We start from the raw sequence: 21,704 nt of genomic DNA on the forward strand, positions 1-21,704 counted from the left end.
AAACTTTGTTGTCGGAATTTCCAATCGTGTGTAAACAAGTCAGACGCACAAAAGTTCACACATGCTCGGAATCAAGCAGAAGGAGCCGCACTGGCTATTGAACTTCCTTTTTCTCGGCTCGTAGAACATCTTGTACGTCACCACATTCCCACGGTCGTAATTGTTGGCCAACATTTGTGTGACCGTGTGTATGCAAGACAAGTTGGAGCCAACAACCTTCGAACAAAATTCCACGGTTTTGTTGTCGGAAAGTCTGATCGTGTGTACAGGGCATAAGAGTTATATATGTTTTTTTCTGGTGTTCATATTTAAGGTATGGAAGACTGCTGAGTTTTGACCTACAGAGTTTGCCTTCCATGTTGGGCCATCCTTATATTGAGAGGTTGCTTTGGCTCCCCAGTTCTTCGGTACACTGGAATACAAATACCAGGTTACAGGTTACTTTGTCTGTGTTTGGTTGTTGGGTCTATGAATATCAGAGTATGTTTGACTTTTTTTAGAACTAAAGAAGCTGCTAAGATAAGAGGCAGAACATGTTTAACATTTGAGATCCAGGCTACTTCTCCTAATTAAAGTGGAAATGAAGACCTACTAGATGACTTCAGGCTGGCCCCTTTTGCAGGTATAGCTATGTAAAACATTAAAAATAAGTGCCTATACCACTTAAAGTCCAGTAACACACTGTCTTACCCTGCTCTGCACATGCTCATTTGCTCTCCATTTTTAGGCATTGCCGAGTTTGTTTTGTGTGCTGACAGCCTTAACGCAGAATTATACTCTCCTATCCTTTACAGCCAAGGAAGCTGCTTCTGTTTGATCTGCAACTGCCATGGTGCTGCACATGTGATCAATTATGACACCAACCATTTGATGGTTTGACAGTTTGGTTGAGGACACAAGCAAATGTGATGGTTAACAATCCTGGCATTCCAGGAATGTATCTGTTTTCTTTTAAACCTTTAAATCGATAGGTTTAGTTTCCCTTCATGATTTACTGCTGTTCAGGGGCTCTGAGCTTCAGCAAAATGGCAGCTTCCGTCAAGAAGAAACAGGAGCAATGCTGAAGGCAATTTACAACACACACTAATTTTGGTAGCATAATTATTATTGTGGAATGTTTGTCCCTTGCTAAGGAACATTATTTTTTTATCAAACTGTTATGAGTAAAGTTTTGCTTTAGGCCAATAAAACATTTATGCCAGTTTGTGATTTTGTTATTTGCATAAAATTGCCAATATATTTTAATTCTTTCTATGATCTACCACAGTAGAGAACACACAAATTTGACTCTGAATATTAGTGGCAATATTTAAACAGAGAATGATGTTTGATGTTTGCTTAACATTTCATAATGAGCAAAGTCCTTCCTAATTATCTCTTTTAATCCAAAGTATTGCATTCTCTGTTTCAATTCACTTGCAATTAACAGAATCAAGCATACTTTATTGAGAGAAGATAGATCAGCATGGAGACTCCATATACATCACCTCAAACCTACATTGATGAGTTTGACCCTGTAGATTACTACAGAACATACTATCACCCTGAAGAGGGAACTATAACCGGAGAATGGCTTGATTTTACATTGCGGAATTTTCATGAAACTTTCACTTCAGGTAAACAACTGACAGCTTTATTATTATTATTATTATTGCTACAAGAATTATCACACAAAAAAGTTGTACTCCATCTTTCTTTTCAGGCTCCATGCACACTGGACGTTAAAATAACGTTATAAAAACGCCAGTAGCTTTGCAGTGAGTCTTTCAATGTTTTTTAATGTTTTTGCAATAGCGTTTATTAGCGTTTTTCCACACTAGTATTTTTTAGCAATTTTTTTTTTATTTCAAAGGATCAAAAACGTTAAACGCTAGTGAGCCACGTTTTTGAGTATTTATCAACGTTTATCAGCGTTTATGAGCGATTGGCGTTTTTTGTGGTCAGAAAAACGACTCCTGAACGCGATTTTATGGCGTTCAGAAAACAGCCCATAAATTCCACTTCTAATAAAAGTTCAAAAACGTCTATGTGTGCATGGACACATAGGATAACATAGAGTGAAGTTTATGGGCTGTTAAAAAAAACGCCCAAACTCCAAAAAACGTCCTTTATGAGCTTGGAGCATGGATTGCATTACAAATTGCTTATTTTGATTTCAGTGCAAACTGTGAGCTTCTTTGAAAAATTATTTTAAAACAAGGATTTACTAAAAAAATGCAAAAATTGTTCTATTTTTACTTATGCATGTAGTGATTACCCCGAAGGAACAACTTGATGTATCAGGTCCTCTGTTATTGGCCCACAACACTGTGAATAGCTCCATACTCTGACACACCTGGCTGGGATGAGAAGTTGGTTGCAGATACCTATGTGTATGTATAGTATGTGGTTTCTCTATAGATATTATAGATATATATAGATAGATAGATAGATAGATAGATAGATAGATAGATAGATAGATAGATAGATAGATAGATAGATAGATCTCTCTCTATCTATAGATCTATCTCTATATATATATATATATATATATATATATATATATATATATATATATATATATATATATACAGTTGTGCTCAAAAGTTTGCATACCCTGGCAGAAATTGTGACATTTTGGCAGTCATATATTACTGATCATGCCAAAAAACTGTCTTTTATTTAAGGATAGCAATCACATGAAGCAATTTATTATCGCATAGTTTTTTGGATCCTTTTTAAATCATAATGATAACAGAAATCACCCAAATGGCCCTGATAAAAAGTTTACATACCCTGGAATGTTCGGCCTTGGTACATAGAAGGTGGCACACACAGGTTAAAATGGCAATTAAAGGTTAATTTCCCACATTTGTGGCTTTTTAAATCACAATTAGTGTCTGTGTATAAATAGTCAATGAGTTTGTTAGCTCTCCCATGGATGCACCAAGCAGTCTAGACACTGAGACATAAGGAGTTAGAAAAGAAAAGACAAAAGACCTGTGTAACAAGGTAATGAAACTTTACAAAGATGGAAAAGATATAAAAAGATATCCAAAGCCTTAAATATGCCAGTCAGTACTCTTCAATCACTTAATAAGAAGTGGAAGATTTGGGGATCTCTTGATATCAAGCCAAGGTCAGATAAATCAAGAAAGATTTCAGCTGCAACTGCCACAGGAACTGTTCGGGATACAAAGAAAACCCCACAGGTAACCTCAGGAGAAATACAGGCTTCTCTGGAAAAATATGGTGTGGTTGTTTTTAAGGAGCACAATACGATGATACTTGAACAAAAAAGAGCTGCATGGTCAAGTTGCCAGAAAGAAGCCTTTACTGGACAAGTTCCAAAAAACTTGTTACAATATGCTCAACAATACCTTGACATTGAAAAATCCCCCGTCAAAATTGTGGGGTATAAAATGTTTACAGTGAAAATTGTTGGCAACCAATTTGGGAATCTTCAAACATAGAGTGGAGTGGTTAAACCCAGCATTAACCAAAGGTGCATTTTTTACTCGTTTCTGGTGAGTGCCCATTTCAGAAGGTGGTGGTGTCTCACGAATTAGTGAAAACTTTATTCCAGTCACAGATGTGAATTTGTGCACATGGGATTTGGATGTTCCATTTATACAGAGGATCAAGGGGACTGTTTATCTATTGAATACACGATCATTATTATCATCACTACGCAGGATTGTGGAAATGTAGTTTTATGCAGCAATTTTTGATGTATTATATATAATATTTGCTCACGTGCTTTGTGGTAAGATACATATTTAATTTTTTTTAGATCAGCGCACACACGGTCAGACTTTCCGACGGGAAATGTTGCATATGAGCTTGTTGTCAGAAAGTCCGACCATGTGTATGCTCCATCGAACATTTGCTGTCCGACTTTTCGCCAACAAATGTTTGATAGCAGGTTCTCAAATTTTCCGCCAACAAAACTTATATACAAGACAGGGACTGTAGGTTTGTTGTTAAGTAGAATCTGTTTGTAATTTTGAACTGGTACATTTTTAAAGTGTAGTTCCAGCCAAAAGCTTTTTGGAAAACATAGGGAAGGGTTATCACCCCTGTAACATTTGTTTTGCTGTCTGTGCACCTCTTCAGAAGATTTCACCTCACTTTCTGTCCCAATGACAAATGTTTTTTGAAAATTTGGGGTTTTTAGTGAAACAAGGATTGGTGATAAAGCATCAGTGAAGAAGAGACACGTTTTTTCCCATATTAACTCTTACAGGAGAGAATTTTCCTTCCTAGGGGTAGATTTCATCTCACTTCCTGCTGTCTCTTTCCGTTTACAAGTAGGAGTCGTTTGTAAGTTGGATGTTTGAAAGTAGGGGCCTGCCCTATATACTCTGCAGAAATTGGGGCCTTAGGTGTTGGTGTTGCCACAACACTGTAAGCCCTCACAGTTACTCTTGGTGGGCACAGGAACGGGCCGTGCTGTTAAATATTAGATCAAGAATTGTAATTACATGCCATTGTTAAACAGTGGTAGAAAACTTGGGCCTTTGGTGGTGGTGGTGGTGCTGGTGCCACAACACTGTAAGTCCTCACAGTTACTCTTGGTGGGCGCTGGAATGGGCCCTGCTGTGAAATATTAGATCAAGAATTGTAATTACATGCCATTGTTAAACAGTGGTAGAAAACTTGGGCCTTTGGTGGTGGTGGTGGTGGTGCTGGTGCCACAACACTGTAAGTCCTCACAGTTACTCTTGGTGGGCGCTGGAACGGGCCCTGCTGTGAAATATTACATCAAGAATTGTAATTACATGCACCTGTTGAACAGGGGCAAAAAAATTGGGCCTTTGGTGGTGGTGCTGGTGCCACAACACTGTAAGCCCTCACAGTTACTCTTGGTGGGTGCAGGAATGCCATTGTTGAACAGTGGTAGATAACTTGGGCCTTTGGTGGTGGTGGTGCCACAACACTGTAAGTCCTCACAGTTACTCTTGGTGGGCGCTGGAACGGGCCCTGCTGTGAAATATTACATCAAGAATTGTAATTACATGCACCTGCTGAACAGGGGCAAAAAAATTGGGCCTTTGGTGGTGGTGGTGGTGCTGGTGCCACAACACTGTAAGCCCTCACAGTTAGTTTTGGTGGGCGCAAGAATGGGCCCTGCTGTGAAATATTAGATCAAGAATTGTAGTTACATGTCCCTGTTGAACAGGGGCAGAAAAATTGGGCCTTAGGCACTGGTGCCCAACACTGCAACCCCTCACAAATGCGGGCCTTGGCCACTGGTGGCGGTGCCCAGAACCAAAAATGTTCTTGCAAGCTATCAGCATGAAAATTAAGGAGGAAGAGGATTGTCACTCAGCATAACAGGATAGTCACTCAGCATCAGCATAGGCAGTCTTGAAGGGATCTCACATTAAAAAAAAAATCAAACGGTTACATCAGCATCATGTTCTTGGTAGCTGGTGATCCAAGACTGGTTTAATTTTTATGAAGGTCAGCCGATCGACCGATTCGGTGGACAGGCGCACCCTGTGATCGGTTACAAAGCCTCCAGCAGCACTGAATGTGCGTTCCGAAAGAACGCTGGATGCAGGACAGGCCAGTAGCTCAATTGTATACTGTGCAAGCTCTGGCTAGTGATCCATCCTCAAGACCCAGTAATCCAGAGGATTTTCGGTGGGAAAGGTGTCCAAGTCTGATCTTGCCCCTAGGTAATCCTGCACCATGTGAATCAGACGCTGGCGATGGTTGCTGGAACCGATCAGACCTTGGAGCTGCGGACTAAAAAATTGTCTAAACGCATCGGTCAGAAGGCCACCTTCTCCACTGCTCCTTCTGTGACTGACCGAAGCCTCAGCAACACGTTGTCCAGGAGGACCAGGAAATTGTAACCTCCCAGGCTCTGGAAACACGTTGCACAGACCTTTCTGCAAGGCCACCCGAAGATGTTTCATCCTCTGCTCCCTCTGCGACAGCAAGATAAGGTCCGCAACCTTACCCTTGTAACGTGGATCAAGGAGGGTTGCCTGCCAGCCAGCCAGGCTGTGCAGGATCAGGGAGGCCATGCAGCGTAGGTTTTCTGAGGCATTCGGTCTAGAGTCTTCTGGGTCACTAAGGACGACATGATCCGCAGCCACCTCCTCCCAGCCACGTACAAGTCCATGGGTTTCTTGGGACTGTAAATGATCCCTTGAAGACTGCTGCTGATGCTGAGTGCTAGGCTCCACCTCCATGCTGACACAATCCTCCTCCTCCTTCTCTTCCTGTGTGATCGGCGGGCATGCAGGAACACTGTCTGGATAAAGGGGGCCTTGAGAGGTAAGGAAGTCCTCCTCTTCCTCCCTCTGTTCTGCCTCAAGTGCCCTGTCCATTATTCCACTCAGCGTGTGCTCCAACAGGTGGACAAGAGGGACAGTGTCACTGATGCATGCACTGTCACTGCTCACTATCCTCGTGGCCTCCTCAAATGGTGACAGGACAGTGCATGCATCCCTGATCATAGCCCATCATAGCGTGGGGAAAAAAAACAAGCTCCCCTGACCCTGTCCTGCTGCCATAGTCGCATAGGTACTCATTGATGGCCCTCTGCTCTGTGTGCAGCTGCTGCAGCATGGCCAACGTTGAGTTCCACCTGGTGGGCATGTCACATATTAGGCGGTTCTTGGGCAGGTTAAACTCCTTTCGGAGGTCTGCCAGCCGAGCACTGGCATTATATGACCTGCGGAAATGCACACAGACTTCCCTGGCCTGCCTCAGGACATCCTGTAAGCCCGGGTACCTGCCCAAGAACCGCTGCACCACCAAGTTAAGGACGTGAGCCAAACAGGGCACATGGGTCAGTTGTCCCTGTCGGAGGGCGGAGAGGAGGTTGGTGCCATTGTCGCAAACCACCATACCTGGCTTAAGCTGGCGTGGCGTCAACCACCTCTGAACCTGCCCCTGCAGAGCTGACAGAATCTCTGCCCCAGTGTGACTCCTGTCCTCCAAGCACACCAGCTCAAGCACCGCATGGCATCTTTTTGCCTATGTGCTTGCGTAGCCCCTTGAATGCCTACGGAGCACCGCTGGTTCTGAGGACAAATCAGCACAGGAAGAGGCCATGGAGGAAGAAGAGGAGGGGGTGGAGGAGAGAAGTGTGGCAGAATCACCACTAGTAGAATTTTGGAGGCGTGGTGGCGGAACAACCTCCAACACTACTGCACCTTGTCCTGCATCCTTCCCAGCTGCCAGAAGAGTCACAAGTGCGCAGTGAAAGATAGGCAACGTCCCTGTCCATGCCTGCTGGACCATGAGTCAGCGGTAATATGCACCTTACCGCTGACCGCCCTGTCCAGCAAGGCCAAGACATTGCCTTCCACATGCCGGTAGAGAGCCGGAATCGCCTTCCGTGAGAAAAAGTGGCATTTCGGAACCTGCCACTGAGGAACCGCACATTCCACAAACTCACAGAAAGGGGCATAGTCTACCAACTGAAAAGGCAGCAGTTGATGTGCTAGCAATTTAGCCAAGCTAGCATTCAACCGCTGGGCATGTGGATGGTTGGGAGCAAACTTCTTTCAGTGGTGCAGCAGCTGGGGCAGGGAAATTTGCCTGGTACAATCTGATGTTGGTGTACTGATAGCAGATTGCCCGCAAGTACTTGGCGGTGACACACCTAATTCTACACCTTCATTCCTCTCAGTGCAGGTTTCAGAGAGGACTGAAGGTATAGTGGGGTTGGAGATCCCAGCTGATGAAGAGCAAGGAGAGGTCCACTTTGTTCTTTGGTGTGGGTCTTTTTTGCCAACGAACTGCATGGCAGGTCGACATATGTCTGGTCAAGCATGTGGTGCCCAAGCGGGTGATGTTTTGGACACGCAAGATACGCTTGAGACATATGTTGCAAAAAGCAGTGGTGGGATCTGATGCACTCATCTCAAAAAAGGCCCACGCCAAAGAACTTTTGGAAAAATGCGCAGAGACAGCAGCACCCTGCACATGCGGAGCTCTGCGGTGTGATGCAGTCGGTGTGCTGCCCTTAAGCTGGCCCCTGGAGGGCATCCTGCCTCATTGGAGATGTGCCTCCTCCTCTCTCCTATCAGGCACCTACGTGGAGTCAGTGGCCTCATCATCCCCTCCCTCCTCATCACTGGAGCAAACCTGGCAGTATGCTGCAGCTGGGGGAACATGACTGCCAGATTGCTGTCCTTCTTGGGCAACCCCTCTCTCTGGTCTCACGTTACTGCCTTCCTCTAGCTGGGTACCATCATTGGAGCCTTCAAAACGCTAGGCATCCTCCTGGAGCATGTACCCAACACTGTGGTCAAACAGTTCGGAGACTCCTCAGGAGGACATGGCGGGGCTAGGGAAGGAGTGACGGATGGCATTGAGCCGAGGGAAGAGGCTGCGTTGGCAGCTGCTTTGCCAGACAAAGTACCCTAAACCTGGGTGAGAGAGGATGAGGACAGCTTGGTCATCCACTCTACCAAGTCTTCGGCATGTTGCAGCTCAACACGGCCAGCTGCCGAAAAAAAGGACAAGCGCGTCCCACGGCCACGTGCTGATGAGGATACACCGTCTCCGCGACCAGCACTGTTGCCTCTAGAGACAGAGCCTGCTTGCCCTCTTTTATTGGCTTGTGACTGTCTGCCTCTCCTTGTTTGCCTTCCAAACATACTAATGGCCTGCAGTGAGATGTAGATGCACAAAGCTGGGATGTATATATATACTGATATTGCAGCTAGCAGAATCAACTTCCTGCCTGTAATATTATTAGTATGAGAACACCAGCAATTGTCTTCAGGTAGCTTTAGGTGCACACTGTGCAGAGGACACAGTACACTAACTGTAAATACTGTAGCTGCCTGCCTGTGGTACTAATAGGATCAGAACAACAGCAATTGTCTTCAGGTAGCTTTAGGTGCACACTGTGCAGAGGACACAGTACACTAACTGTAAATACTGCAGCTGCTTGCCTGTGGTACTAATAGGATCAGAAGAACACCACCAATTTTCTTCAGGTAGCTTTAGGTGCACACTGTGCAGTGGACACAGTACACTAACTGTAAAACTGCAGCTGCCTGCCTGTGGTATTATTAGGATCAGAACAACAGCAATTGTCTTCAGGTAGCTTTAGGTGCACACTGTGCAGAGGTCACAGTACACTAACTGTAAATACTGCAGCTGCCTGCCTGTGGTATTAATTGGATCAGAACAAATTGTCTTCAGGTAGCTTTAGGTGCACACTGTGTAGAGGACACAGTACACTAACTGTAAATACTGCAGCTGCCTGCCTGTGGTATTAATAGGATCAGAACAACAGCAAATGTCTTCAGGTAGCTTTAGGTGCACACTGTGCAGAGGACACAGTACACGAACTGAAAATACTGCAGCTGCCTGCCTGTGGTATTAATAGGATCAGAACAACAGCAATTGTCTTCAGGTAGCTTTAGGTGCACACTATGCAGAGGATGCACTAAACGAACTGTAAATACTGCAGCTGCTTGCCTGTGGTACTAATAGGATCAGAACAACAGCAATTGTCTTCAGGTAGCTTTAGGTGCACACTGTGCAGAGGACACAGTACACTAACTGTAAATACTGCAGCTGCCTGCCTGTGGTACTAATAGGATCAGAAGAACACCACCAATTTTCTTCAGGTAGCTTTCGGTGCACACTGTGCAGAGGACGCACTACACTAACTGTAAATACTGCAGCTGCCTGCCTGTGGTATTAATAGGATCAGAACAACAGCAATTGTCTTCAGGTAGCTTTCGGTGCACACTGTGCAGAGGATGCACTACGCTAACTGTAAATACTGCAGCTACCTGCCTGTGGTACTAATAGGATCAGAACAACAGCAAATGTCTTCAGGTAGCTTTAGATGCACACTGTGCAGAGGACACAGTACACTAACTGTAAATACTGCAGCTGCCTGCCTGTGGTATTAATTGGATCAGAACAAATTGTCTTCAGGTAGCTTTCGGTGCATACTGTGCAGAGAATGCACTACACTAACTGTAAATACTGCAGCTGCCTGCCTGTGGTACTAATAGGATCAGAAGAACACCACCAATTTTCTTCAGGTAGCTTTAGGTACACACTGTGCAGAGCACGCACTACACTAACTGTAAATACTGCAGCTGCCTGCCTATGGTATTAATAGGATCAGAACAACAGCAATTGTCTTCAGGTAGCTTTAGGTGCATACTGTGCAGAGGATGCACTACACTAACTGTAAATACTGCAGTTGCCTGCCTGTGGTACTAATAGGATCAAAAGAACACCACCAATTTTCTTTAGGTAGCTTTAGGTGCACACTGTGCAGAGGACGCACTACACTAACTGTAAATACTGCAGCTGCCTGCCTGTGGTATTAATAGGATCAGAACAACAGCAATTGTCTTCAGGTAGCTTTATGTGCACACTGTGCAGAGGACGCACTACACTAACTGTAAATACTGCAGCTGCCTGCCTGTGGTACTAAAAGGATCAGAAGAACACCACCAATTTTCTTCAGGCAACTTTAGGTGCACACTGTGCAGTGGACGCACTACTCTAACTGTAAATACTGCAGCTGCCTGCCTATGGTATTACTAGGATCAGAACAACAGCAATTGTCTTCAGGTAGCTTTATGTGCACACTGTGCAGAGGACGCACTACACTAACTGTAAATACTGCAGCTGCCTGCCTGTGGTATTAATAGGATCAGAACAACAGCAATTGTCTTCAGGTAGCTTTAGGTGCACACTGTGCAGGGGACGCAGTACACTAACTATAAATACTGCAGCTGCCTGCCTATGGTACTAATAGGATCAGAAGAACACCACCAATTTTCTTCAGGCAACTTTAGGTGCACACTGTGCAGTGGACGCACTACTCTAACTGTAAATACTGCAGCTGCCTGCCTATGGTATTACTAGGATCAGAACAACAGCAATTGTCTTCAGGTAGCTTTATGTGCACACTGTGCAGAGGACGCACTACACTAACTGTAAATACTGCAGCTGCCTGCCTGTGGTACTAAAAGCATCAGAAGAACACCACCAATTTTCTTCAGGTAGCTTTAGGTGCACACTGTGCAGAGGACACACTGCACTATACAGGACACACTAACTGTAAATACTGCAGCTGCTTGCCTGTGGTACTAATAGGATCAGAAGAACACCACCAATTTTCTTCAGGTAGCTTTAGGTGCAACAGAGGAAATAGGGAGTCCGCGCTAATGGGTGTAATTAGAAGCCTAGGTGGGAAGTATATTCCTAAATTGATAGACTGCTGCCCTCACATACGCTGACTCCACAGTAGGGATGAGCCGAACACCCCCCGGTTCGGTTCGCACCAGAACCCGCGAACGGACCGAAAGTTCGCACGAACGTTAGAACCCCATTGACGTCTATGGGACTCGAACGTTCGAAATCAAAAGTGCTCATTTTAAAGGCTAATTTGCATGGTATTGTCCTAAAAAGGGTTTGGGGACCCGGGTCCTACCCCAGGGGACATGTATCAATGCAAAAAAAACTTTTAAAAACGGCCGTTTTTTCGGGAGCAGTGATTTTAATGATGCTTAAAGTAAAAAAAAAAAAGTGAAATATTCCTTTAAATATCGTACCTGGGGGGTGTCTATAGTATGCCTGTAAAGTGACGCGTGTTTCCCATGTTTAGAACAGTCCCTGCACCAAATGTCATTTTTAAAGGAAAAAATCTCATTTAAAACTGCTTGCGGGTTTAATGTCATGTCGGGTCATGGCAATATGGATGAAAATCAGTGAGACAAACGGCATGGGTACCCCCCAGTCCATTACCAGGCCCTTTGGGTATTGTATGGATATTAAGGGGAACCCCGCACCCAAATTAAAATAAGGAAAGGTGTGGGGCCACCAGGCCCTATATACTCTGAACAGCAGTATACAGGCGGTGCAAACAAGACAGGGACTGTAGGTTTGTTGTTAAGTAGAATCTGTTTGTAATTTTGAACATTTTTAACGTGTTTAGCTCCAGCCAAAAAATCTTTTCTAAGCTTTTTGGAAAACATAGGGAAGGGTTATCACCCCTGTGACATTTGTTTTGCTGTCTTTCCTCCTCTTCAGAAGATTTCACCTCACTTTTTTGTCCCAATGAAAAATGTTTTTTGAAAATTTGGGTTTTTTTGTGGAACAAGGATTGGAAAGCATCAGTGGAAAGGAGAAATTGTTTTCCCATATTAACTCTTACAGGAGAGAATTTCCCTTCCTAGGGGTAGATTTCATCTCACTTCCTGTTGTCTCCTTCCGTTTGCAAGTAGGAGTCGTTTGTAAGTTAGATGTTTGAAAGTAGGGTCCTGCCCTATATACTCAGCAGAAATTTGGGCCTTAGGTGTTGCTGTGGCCACAACACTGTAAGCCCTCACAGGGCCCTGCTGTGAAATATTAGATCAAGAATTGTAATTACATGCCCCTGTTGAACAGGAGCTGAAAAATTAGGCCTTAGGCACTGGTGCTGGTGCCACAACACTGCAACCCCTCACAGACACTCTAGTTGGAACGCAGGAACGAGCCCTGCTGCAAAGTATTGCTTCAAAAATTGTAATTACACGCCCCTGTTAGACAGGGGCAGAAAAATTGGGCCTTAGGCACTGGTGCTGGTGCCACAACACTGCAACCCCTCACAGACACTCTAGTTGGAACGCAGGAACGAGCCCTGCTGCAAAGTATTGCATCAAAAATTGTAATTACACGCCCCTGTTAGACAGGGGCAGAAAAATTGGGCCTTAGGCACTGGTGCTGGTGCCACAACACTGCAACCCCTCACAGACACTCTAGTTGGAACGCAGGAACGAGCCCTGCTGCAAAGTATTGCATCAAAAATTGTAATTACACGCCCCTGTTAGACAGGGGCAGAAAAATTGGGCCTTAGGCACTGGTGCTGGTGCCACAACACTGCAACCCCTCACAGACACTCTAGTTGGAATGCAGGAACGAGCCCTGCTGCAAAGTATTACATCAAAAATTGTAATTACACGCCCCTGTTAAACAGGGGCTGAAAAATTGTGCCTTAGGCACTGGTGGTGGCGCCCAGAACCAAAAATGTTCTTACAAGTTATCAGCGTGATGATTGAGGAGGAAGAGGATAATTACTCAGGGATAGTCACTCAGCATCAGCATAGGCAGTCTTTGAAGGGATCTGAGATTTCAAAAAAAATTATTCGGTTACATCAGCATCAGGTGCTTGGTAGCTGGTGGTGATCCAAGACTCATTCATTTTTATGAAGGTCAGCCGATCGACCGAGTCGGTGGACAGATGCACCCTGTGATCGGTTACCACGCCTCCAGCAGCACTGAATGTGCGTTCCGAAAGAACGCTGGATGCAGGACAGGCCAGTAGCTCAATTGCATACTGTGCAAGCTCTGGCCAGTGATCCATCCTCAAGACCCAGTAACCCAGAGGATTTTCGGTGGGAAAGGTGTCCAAGTCTGATCTTGCCCCTAGGTATTCCTGCACCATGTAAAACAGACGCTGGCGATGGTTGCTGGAACCGATCATACCTTGGGGCTGCGGACCAAAAAATTGTCTGAACGCATCGGTCAGACGGCCACCTTCTCCACCGCTCCTTCTTTGACTGACCGAAGCCTCAGCAACACGTTGTCCAGAAACAGGAGTTTGTAACCTCCCAGTCTCTGGGAACGCGTTGCACAGACCTTTCTGCAAGGCCTCCCGAAGATGTTTCATCCTCTGCTCCCTCTGCGATGGCAAGATAAGGTCCGCAACCTTACCCTTGTAACGTGGATCAAGGAGGGTTGCCAGCCAGTATTGGTCCTTCTCCTCGATACCACGATTTCTTCAGGTAGCTTTATATACTGTAACCAGACAAGCCTGCCTGTCAGTAGGAAGATAACAGGAACGGATCTAGCTGAACACTGTGAGCAGGACGCACTGCACTAAATGTAAATAGTCTAGAAGATAACAGGAACGGATCTAGCTGAACACTGTGAGCAGGACGCACTGCACTAAATGTAAATAGTCTAGAAGATAACAGGAACGGATCTAGCTGAACACTGTGAGCAGGACGCACTGCACTAAATGTAAATAGTCTAGAAGATAACAGGAACGGATCTAGCTGAACACTGTGAGCAGGACGCACTGCACTAAATGTAAATAGTCTAGAAGATAACAGGAACGGATCTAGCTGAACACTGTGAGCAGGACGCACTGCACTAAATGTAAATAGCAGGAACGGATCTAGCTGAACACTGTGAGCAGGACGCACTGCACTAAATGTAAATAGTCTAGAAGATAACAGGAACGGATCTAGCTGAACACTGTGAGCAGGACGCACTGCACTAAATGTAAATAGCAGGAACGGCTCTAGCTGAACACTGTGAGCAGGACGCACTGCACTAAATGTAAATAGCAGGAACGGATCTAGCTGAACACTGTGAGCAGGACGCACTGCACTAAATGTAAATAACAGGAACGGATCTAGCTGAACACTGTGAGCAGGACGCACTGCACTAAATGTAAATAGTCTAGAAGATAACAGGAACGGATCTAGCTGAACACTGTGAGCAGGACGCACTGCACTAAATGTAAATAGCAGGAACGGATCTAGCTGAACACTGTGAGCAGGACGCACTGCACTAAATGTAAATAGCAGGAACGGATCTAGCTGAACACTGTGAGCAGGACGCACTGCACTAAATGTAAATAACAGGAACGGATCTAGCTGAACACTGTGAGCAGGACGCACTGCACTAAATGTAAATAGCAGGAACGGATCTAGCTGAACACTGTGAGCAGGACGCACTGCACTAAATGTAAATAGCAGGAACGGATCTAGCTGAACACTGTGAGCAGGACGCACTGCACTAAATGTAAATTGCAGGAACGGATCTAGCTGAACACTGTGAGCAGGACGCACTGCACTAAATGTAAATAGTCTAGAAGATAACAGGAACGGATCTAGCTGAACACTGTGAGCAGGACGCACTGCACTAAATGTAAATAGCAGGAACGGATCTAGCTAAACACTGTGAGCAGGACGCACTGCATTAAATGTAAATAGTCTAGATAGAAGATAACAGGAACGGATCTAGCTAAACTGAATACAGTGTATATATATATATATATGCAACACCTGGGATGCATATATATACACAATACACTGTAAGTGCAGCTGACTGACTGACTGTTCTGCCTAATCTATCTAACTCAAATCAAATGACACTGTCTCTCTCTCTCTCTATCTCTCAGCACACCGGAACACACACTACACAGGGCCGCCGTGCAGGCGGCCTTATATAGTGTGGGGTGTGTACTAAATCCCCTGAGCCATAATTGGCCAAAGCCACCCTGGCTTTGGCCAATTACAGCTCTCTCTACTGACGGCGCTGTGATTGGCCAAGCATGCGGGTCATAGTGCATGCTTGGCCAATCATCAGCCAGCAATGCACTGCGATGCCGCAGTGAATTATGGGCCGTGACGCGCCACACGAATTTAGCGCGAACGGCCCATATCGTTCGCAATTCGGCAAACGGGCGAACAGCCGATGTTCGAGTCGAACATGGGTTCGACTCGAACACGAAGCTCATCCCTACTCCACAGGGGGTGGAATGAGCGGAAAAAGTGAAAAAAGAAAAGTGTGTGAGTGTGGCGCTGTCCCAAAGTTGCAGAAGAAATGTCTGCATATATACAGTTTTATCAAAAGTGTCACGTGTGTATTCCTTTAAGTGAAATATGTATGGCAGTTATTACCACTCCTGTGGGTTAAAGTGACTGGTGATTTAAACATGAGAAGCATAATGAGTGCAATAAATCGCATCCAAGGTGTCTAGTGCTATATTCCCTCAAAAGGAAAAAACAGTATTAATCACTGCTAAGAGCATGAAGCGGTCTGTGTCTAAACACTAGAAAACGCAAAGTTGCAATAAATACATCACACGTGACATGCAAAAAATTCTAAAGTGTCTAGTGCTAAATAAATAAATATTAAAATGTTGTTCTACAAACGTTGCAAATAACAAAGTGACAAGTGCCCTATGAAGAGGTCACTCTGAAAAGTGCTAAACACACGTGCCATGCAAATGGTTCTATGATAGTAAACAGTTCATATGGGTAAGTCCCCGGTGCACTATAAGTGAAAAAAGGCGTCCTTTGTGGGATTCCTCAAAGCATACAACAGGTGTTAATCCAGTGCTGGTGTCTCGCGTTGTGATTGTGCAGAGTCTCGCTTTAGGTGCACACTGTGCAGAGGACGCACTACACTAACTGTAAATACTGTAGCTGTCTGCCTGTGGTACTAAGAGGATCAGAAGAACACCAGCAATTTTCTTCTGGTAGCTGTAAATACTGTAAAAACACCTGCCTGCCTGGCAGTAGGAAGAGAATAACAGGAACGGATCTAGCTAAACTGAATACAGTGTATATATATATATATATATATATATATATATATATATATATATATACACAACACCTGGGATGCATATATATACACAATGCACTGTAAGTGCAGCTAACTGATTCGCCTGCCTACTCTAACTTAAATCAAATGACATTGTCTCTCTGTCTATCTCTCCGCTGCCGCAGGCGACCTTATACAGTGTGGGGCGTGTACTAAACCCCCTGAGCCATAATTGGCCAAAGCCACCCTGGCCTTGGCCAATTACGGCTCTCTGTACAGATGGCGCTATGATTGGCCTAGCATGCAGGTCATAGTGCATGCTTGGCCAATCATCAGCCAGCAATGCACTGCAATGCCGCAGTGAATTATGGGCTGTGATGCGCCACTCTAAATTGGCGCGAACGGCCCATAACGTTCGCAATTCGACGAATGATCAAACATGCGATGTTCGAGTCGAACATGGGTTTGACTCGAACTTCAAGCTCATCCCTAGTTTACACACACAGATCCTCGTTCCTGCTCTGTCAGGAGTGATCGAGGATGCCCGGTGGACATCGCCCCTGCCGGGCACAAGCATCAGCTCCTCTGTGACGCGACGGGTGCCTTACACCTACTGTGATTCGCGCAGGGGAAACATTCTGCCGCTGTCAAATGTCGGCAATTGGTTAATGCCAAAATTTCACAATCTATGGCAGGGTATGCAAACGTTTGAAAAAAAAATACAAGTAAAGGCGCAATATCTTAGAATCGTAAATCTCCCAATAGCAACAAAAGTCTGTTGTGAAATACACAGTCTATTTTAGTCCATGTAGGTAATTATTAATATATGGGAAATAAAAAGTCCAGAGATCTCAAGGCTGCAATCATATAGGAACAGAAACCAGGTTCCAAACATTGCAAGTGACAAGGAGAGAGGCGCTTCTGAGTGTAGATGTTTCTAAAACTTTAATAAAACATACGGTTTAACAACTCACATTTATGTGGTGAATACAGGCATGTGGGTCCCAACAATGGTAAGCCCTGGTGATGTTCCTGCTTCCTGCTTCCTCGATCATCCACGCACTGGCACTGTCTGTGTGGATATCCACCGCTGTAGATGAAAAGCCGGCTGCTGTCGAAGGACTCAGAACGAGGCGTGAGGCGCAAAAAAGCAAGGGTGGCAGCAAGGGATGACGTCACACGTAATGGACACGTTTCATGAGCATGTGTGCTGCCATATTCCAGCCCCTTTTTTCAAAAAATAAGATCCCGCCTCCTCCATGAAATAAGGACCAATATGTAGTGTATTTATATGATAGTGGAAATTTCGATGCCTTCGTTGATACCACCAGGTGAAAGGACATTGAGGTTGTAAATCCAGAATGTTTCTCTGGCACAAAGTTTCTTAAAGCGTCTGGCCACCGGGAGAGAGCTGGGTATCCTGTCTTGCATAGGAGGTGGCCAGATCCTTCTCTGCTACAACTTTCCTTCCAGGTCCCCACCTAAGCTTAATGATGTGCTGCTTCTCTTGTACAGTCACAAGGAGGGGACCTGGAAGGAAAACTGCAGCAGAGAAGGATCAGGGCCCCTCCTATGCAAGACAGGATACCCAGCTCTCTCCCGTTGGCCGAACACTTTAAGAAACTTTGTGCCAGAGAAATATTCTGGATTTACAACCTCGATGTCCTTTCGCCTGGTGGTATCAACGAAGGCATCGAAATTTCCACTATCATATAAATACACTACATATTGGTTCTTGTTTCATGGGGGAGGCGGGATCTTTTTTTTCCATTTGAAATTGAGCGCGGGTTGGCGGAATATCGCAGAGCGCATGCTCACGAAACGTGTCCATTATGTGTGACGTCATCCCTTGCTGCCACCCTTGCCTTTGTGCCTCACACCTCGTTCTGAGTCCTTCCACAGCAGCCGGCTTTTCATCTACAGCGTTGGATATCCACACAGACAGTGTCAGTGCGTGGATGATTGAGGAAGCAGGAAGCAGGGACATCACCAGGACTTACCCTTGTTGGGACCCACATGCCTGTATTCACCACATAAATGTGAGTTGTTAAACTGTATGTTTTATTAAAGTTTTACAAACGTCCACATTCAGAGGCGCCTTTCTCCTTGTCTCTATGCAAATTTTTGAGCACGACTGTATATCTATGTCTAAATATATATATATATATAGATATAGATATATATCTATATCTATAGCTATATATATATATATACACACAGATATATATATATATATATATATATATATATATATATATATACACACAGATATATAGATATAGATAGATAGATAGATATATATATATATATATATATATATATATATATATATATATATGTATCTCTCTCTCTCTCTCTCTCTCTCTCTCTCTCTATATATATATATATATATATCGATATATATATATATAGATATATATATATATCTAAACAGATATATATATATTTGGTATCTTACAAAAGTGAGTACACCCCTCACATTGTACATGTTTTATTATATCTTTTCATGTGACAACAATGAAAAAATGAAACTTTGCTACAATGTAAAGTAGTGAGTGCACAGCTTGTATAACAGTGTAAATTTGCTGTCCCCTCAAAATAACTCAACACACAACCATTAATGTCTAAACCACTGGCCAAAAAAAGTGAGAACACCCCTAAGTGAAAATATCCAAATGGGCCCAAAGTGTCAATATTTTGTGTGGCCACCATTATTTTCCAGCACTGCCTTAATCCTCTTGGGCATGGAGTTCACCAGAGCTTCACAGGTTGCCACTGAAGTTCTCTTCCACTCCTCCATGACAACATCACGGAGCTGGTGGATGTTAGAGAACTTGCGCTCCTCCACCTTCCATTTGAGGATGACCCACAGATGCTCAATAGGGTTTAGGCCTGAAGACATGCTTAGCTCCCCAGTGCTGGCAGCACTCATGCAGCCCCAGCCCATAACACCACCATGCTTGACTGTAGGCAAGACACACATTTGTCTTTGTACTCCTCACCTGGTTGCTGCCACACATGCTTGACACCATCTGAACCTAATAAGTTCATCTTGGTCTCATCGGACCACAGGACATGGTTCCAGTAATCCATGTCCTTAGTCTGCTTGTCTTCAGCAAACTGTTTGTGGGCTTTCTTGTACATCATCTTCAGAAGAGGCTTCCTTCTGGGACGACAGCCATGCAGACCAATATGATGCAGTGTGCGGCGTATGGTCTGAGCACTGACAGGCTGATCCCCTACCCCTTCAACCTTTGCAGCAATACTGGCAGCACTCATACGTCTATTTCCCAAAGACAACCTCTGGATATGACGCTGAGCACTCAACTTCTTTGGTCGACCATGGCGAGGACTGCTGTCCTGTTAAACCACTGCATGGTCTTGGCTAGGGATGAGCCGAACACCCCCCTGTTCGGTTCGCACCAGAACATGCGAACAGGAAAAAAGTTCGTTCGAACACGCGAACACCGTTAAAGTCTATGGGACACGAACATGAATAATCAAAAGTGCTAATTTTAAAGGCTAATATGCAAGTTATTGTCATAAAAAGTGTTTGGGGACCTGGGTCCTGCCCCAGGGGACATGGATCAATGCAAAAAAAAGTTTTAAAAACGGCCGTTTTTTCAGGAGCAATGATTTTAATAATGCTTAAAGTCAAACAATAAAAGTGTAATATCCCTTTAAATTTCGTACCTGGGGGGTGTCTATAGTATGCCTGTAAAGGGGCGCATGTTTCCTGTGTTTAGAACAGTCTGACAGCAAAATGACATTTTGAAGGAAAAAACTCATTTAAAACTACCCGCGGCTATTGCATTGCCGACAATACACATAGAAGTTCATTGATAAAAACGGCATGGGAATTCCCCAAAGGGGAACCCCGAACCAAAATTAAAAAAAAAAAAATGACGTGGGAGTCCCCCTAAATTCCATACCAGGCCCTTCAGGTCTGGTATGGATATTAAGGGGAACCCCGGCCAAAATTAAAAAAAAAAAATGACGTGGGGTTCCCCCTAAATTCCATACCAGGCCCTTCAGGTCTGGTATGGATATTAAGGGGAACCCCGGCCAAAATTAAAAAAAAAAAATGACGTGGGGTCCCCCCAAAAATCCATACCAGACCCTTATCCGAGCACGCAACCTGGCAGGCCGCAGGAAAAGAGGGGGGGATGAGAGTGCGGCCCCCCCTCCCTCCTGAACCGTACCAGGCCACATGCCCTCAACATTGGGAGGGTGCTTTGGGGTAGCCCCCCAAAACACCTTGTCCCCATGTTGATGAGGACAAGGGCCTCATCCCCACAACCCTGGCCGGTGGTTGTGGGGGTCTGCGGGCGGGGGGCTTATCAGAATCTGGAAGCCCCCTTTAACAAGGGGACCTCCAGATCCCGGCCCCCCCCTGTGTGAAATGGTAAGGGGGTACAAAAGTACCCCTACCATTTCACTAAAAAACTGTCAAAAATGTTAAAAATGACAAGAGACAGTTTTTGACAATTCCTTTATTTAAATACTTCTTCTTTCTTCTATCTTCCTTCATCTTCTGGTTCTTCTGGTTCTTCTGGCTCTTCTGGTTCTTCGTCCGGCGTTCTCGTCCAGCATCTCCTCCGCGGCGTCTTCTATCTTCTTCTCCTCGGGCCGCTCCGCACCCATGGCATGGGGGGAGGCTCCCGCTCTTCTCTTCTTCTTCATCTTCTTCTCTTCTTCTCTTCTTCTCTTCTTCATTTTCTTCTCCGGGCCGCTCCGCATCCATGCTAGCATGGAGGGAGGCTCTCGCTGTGTGACGGCGCTCCTCGTCTGACAGTTCTTAAATAACGGGGGGCGGGGCCACCCGGTGACCCCGCCCCCTCTGACGCACGGGACATGACGGGACTTCCCTGTGGCATTCCCCGTGACGTCACAGGGAAGTCCCGTCAAGTCACCGTGCGTCAGAGGGGGCGGGGTCACCGGGTGGCCCCGCCCCCCGTTATTTAAGAACTGTCAGACGAGGAGCGCCGTCACACAGCGGGAGCCTCCCTCCATGCTAGCATGTGTGAGGAGCGGCCCGGAGAAGAAAATGAAGAAAAGAAGAAAAGAAGAAGAGCGGGAGCCTCCCCCCCATGCCATGGGTGCGGAGTGGCCCGAGGAGAAGAAGATAGAAGACGCCGCGGAGGAGATGCTGGACGAGAACGCCGGACGAAGAACCAGAAGAGCCAGAAGAACCAGAAGAACCAGAAGATGAAGGAAGATAGAAGAAAGAAGTATTTAAATAAAGGAATTGTCAAAAACTGTCTCTTGTCATTTTTAACATTTTTTGACAGTTTTTTAGTGAAATGGTAGGGGTACTTTTGTACCCCCTTACCATTTCACACAGGGGGGGGCCGGGATCTGGGGGTCCCCTTGTTAAAGGGGGCTTCCAGATT

General features: G+C 45.1%; 1 protein-coding gene across 1 annotated transcript in view; it reads left to right on the top strand.

Moving 5' to 3' along the window:
* The first annotated feature begins 1,374 nt into the window (after nt 1-1,374).
* LOC141111107 (nicotinamide N-methyltransferase-like) overlaps nt 1,375-21,704 on the top strand; it is a 32,658-nt gene continuing 12,328 nt past the window's right edge. Inside the window, exon 1 of the mRNA XM_073603123.1 lies at nt 1,375-1,616. Coding sequence (XP_073459224.1) covers nt 1,466-1,616 — 151 coding nt within the window. The 5' untranslated portion in view covers nt 1,375-1,465. The remainder of the gene's footprint in view (nt 1,617-21,704) is intronic.

The sequence above is a fragment of the Aquarana catesbeiana genome, linkage group LG10 (genome assembly GCF_042186555.1).
Source record: "Aquarana catesbeiana isolate 2022-GZ linkage group LG10, ASM4218655v1, whole genome shotgun sequence".
Taxonomy (NCBI): domain Eukaryota; kingdom Metazoa; phylum Chordata; class Amphibia; order Anura; family Ranidae; genus Aquarana; species Aquarana catesbeiana.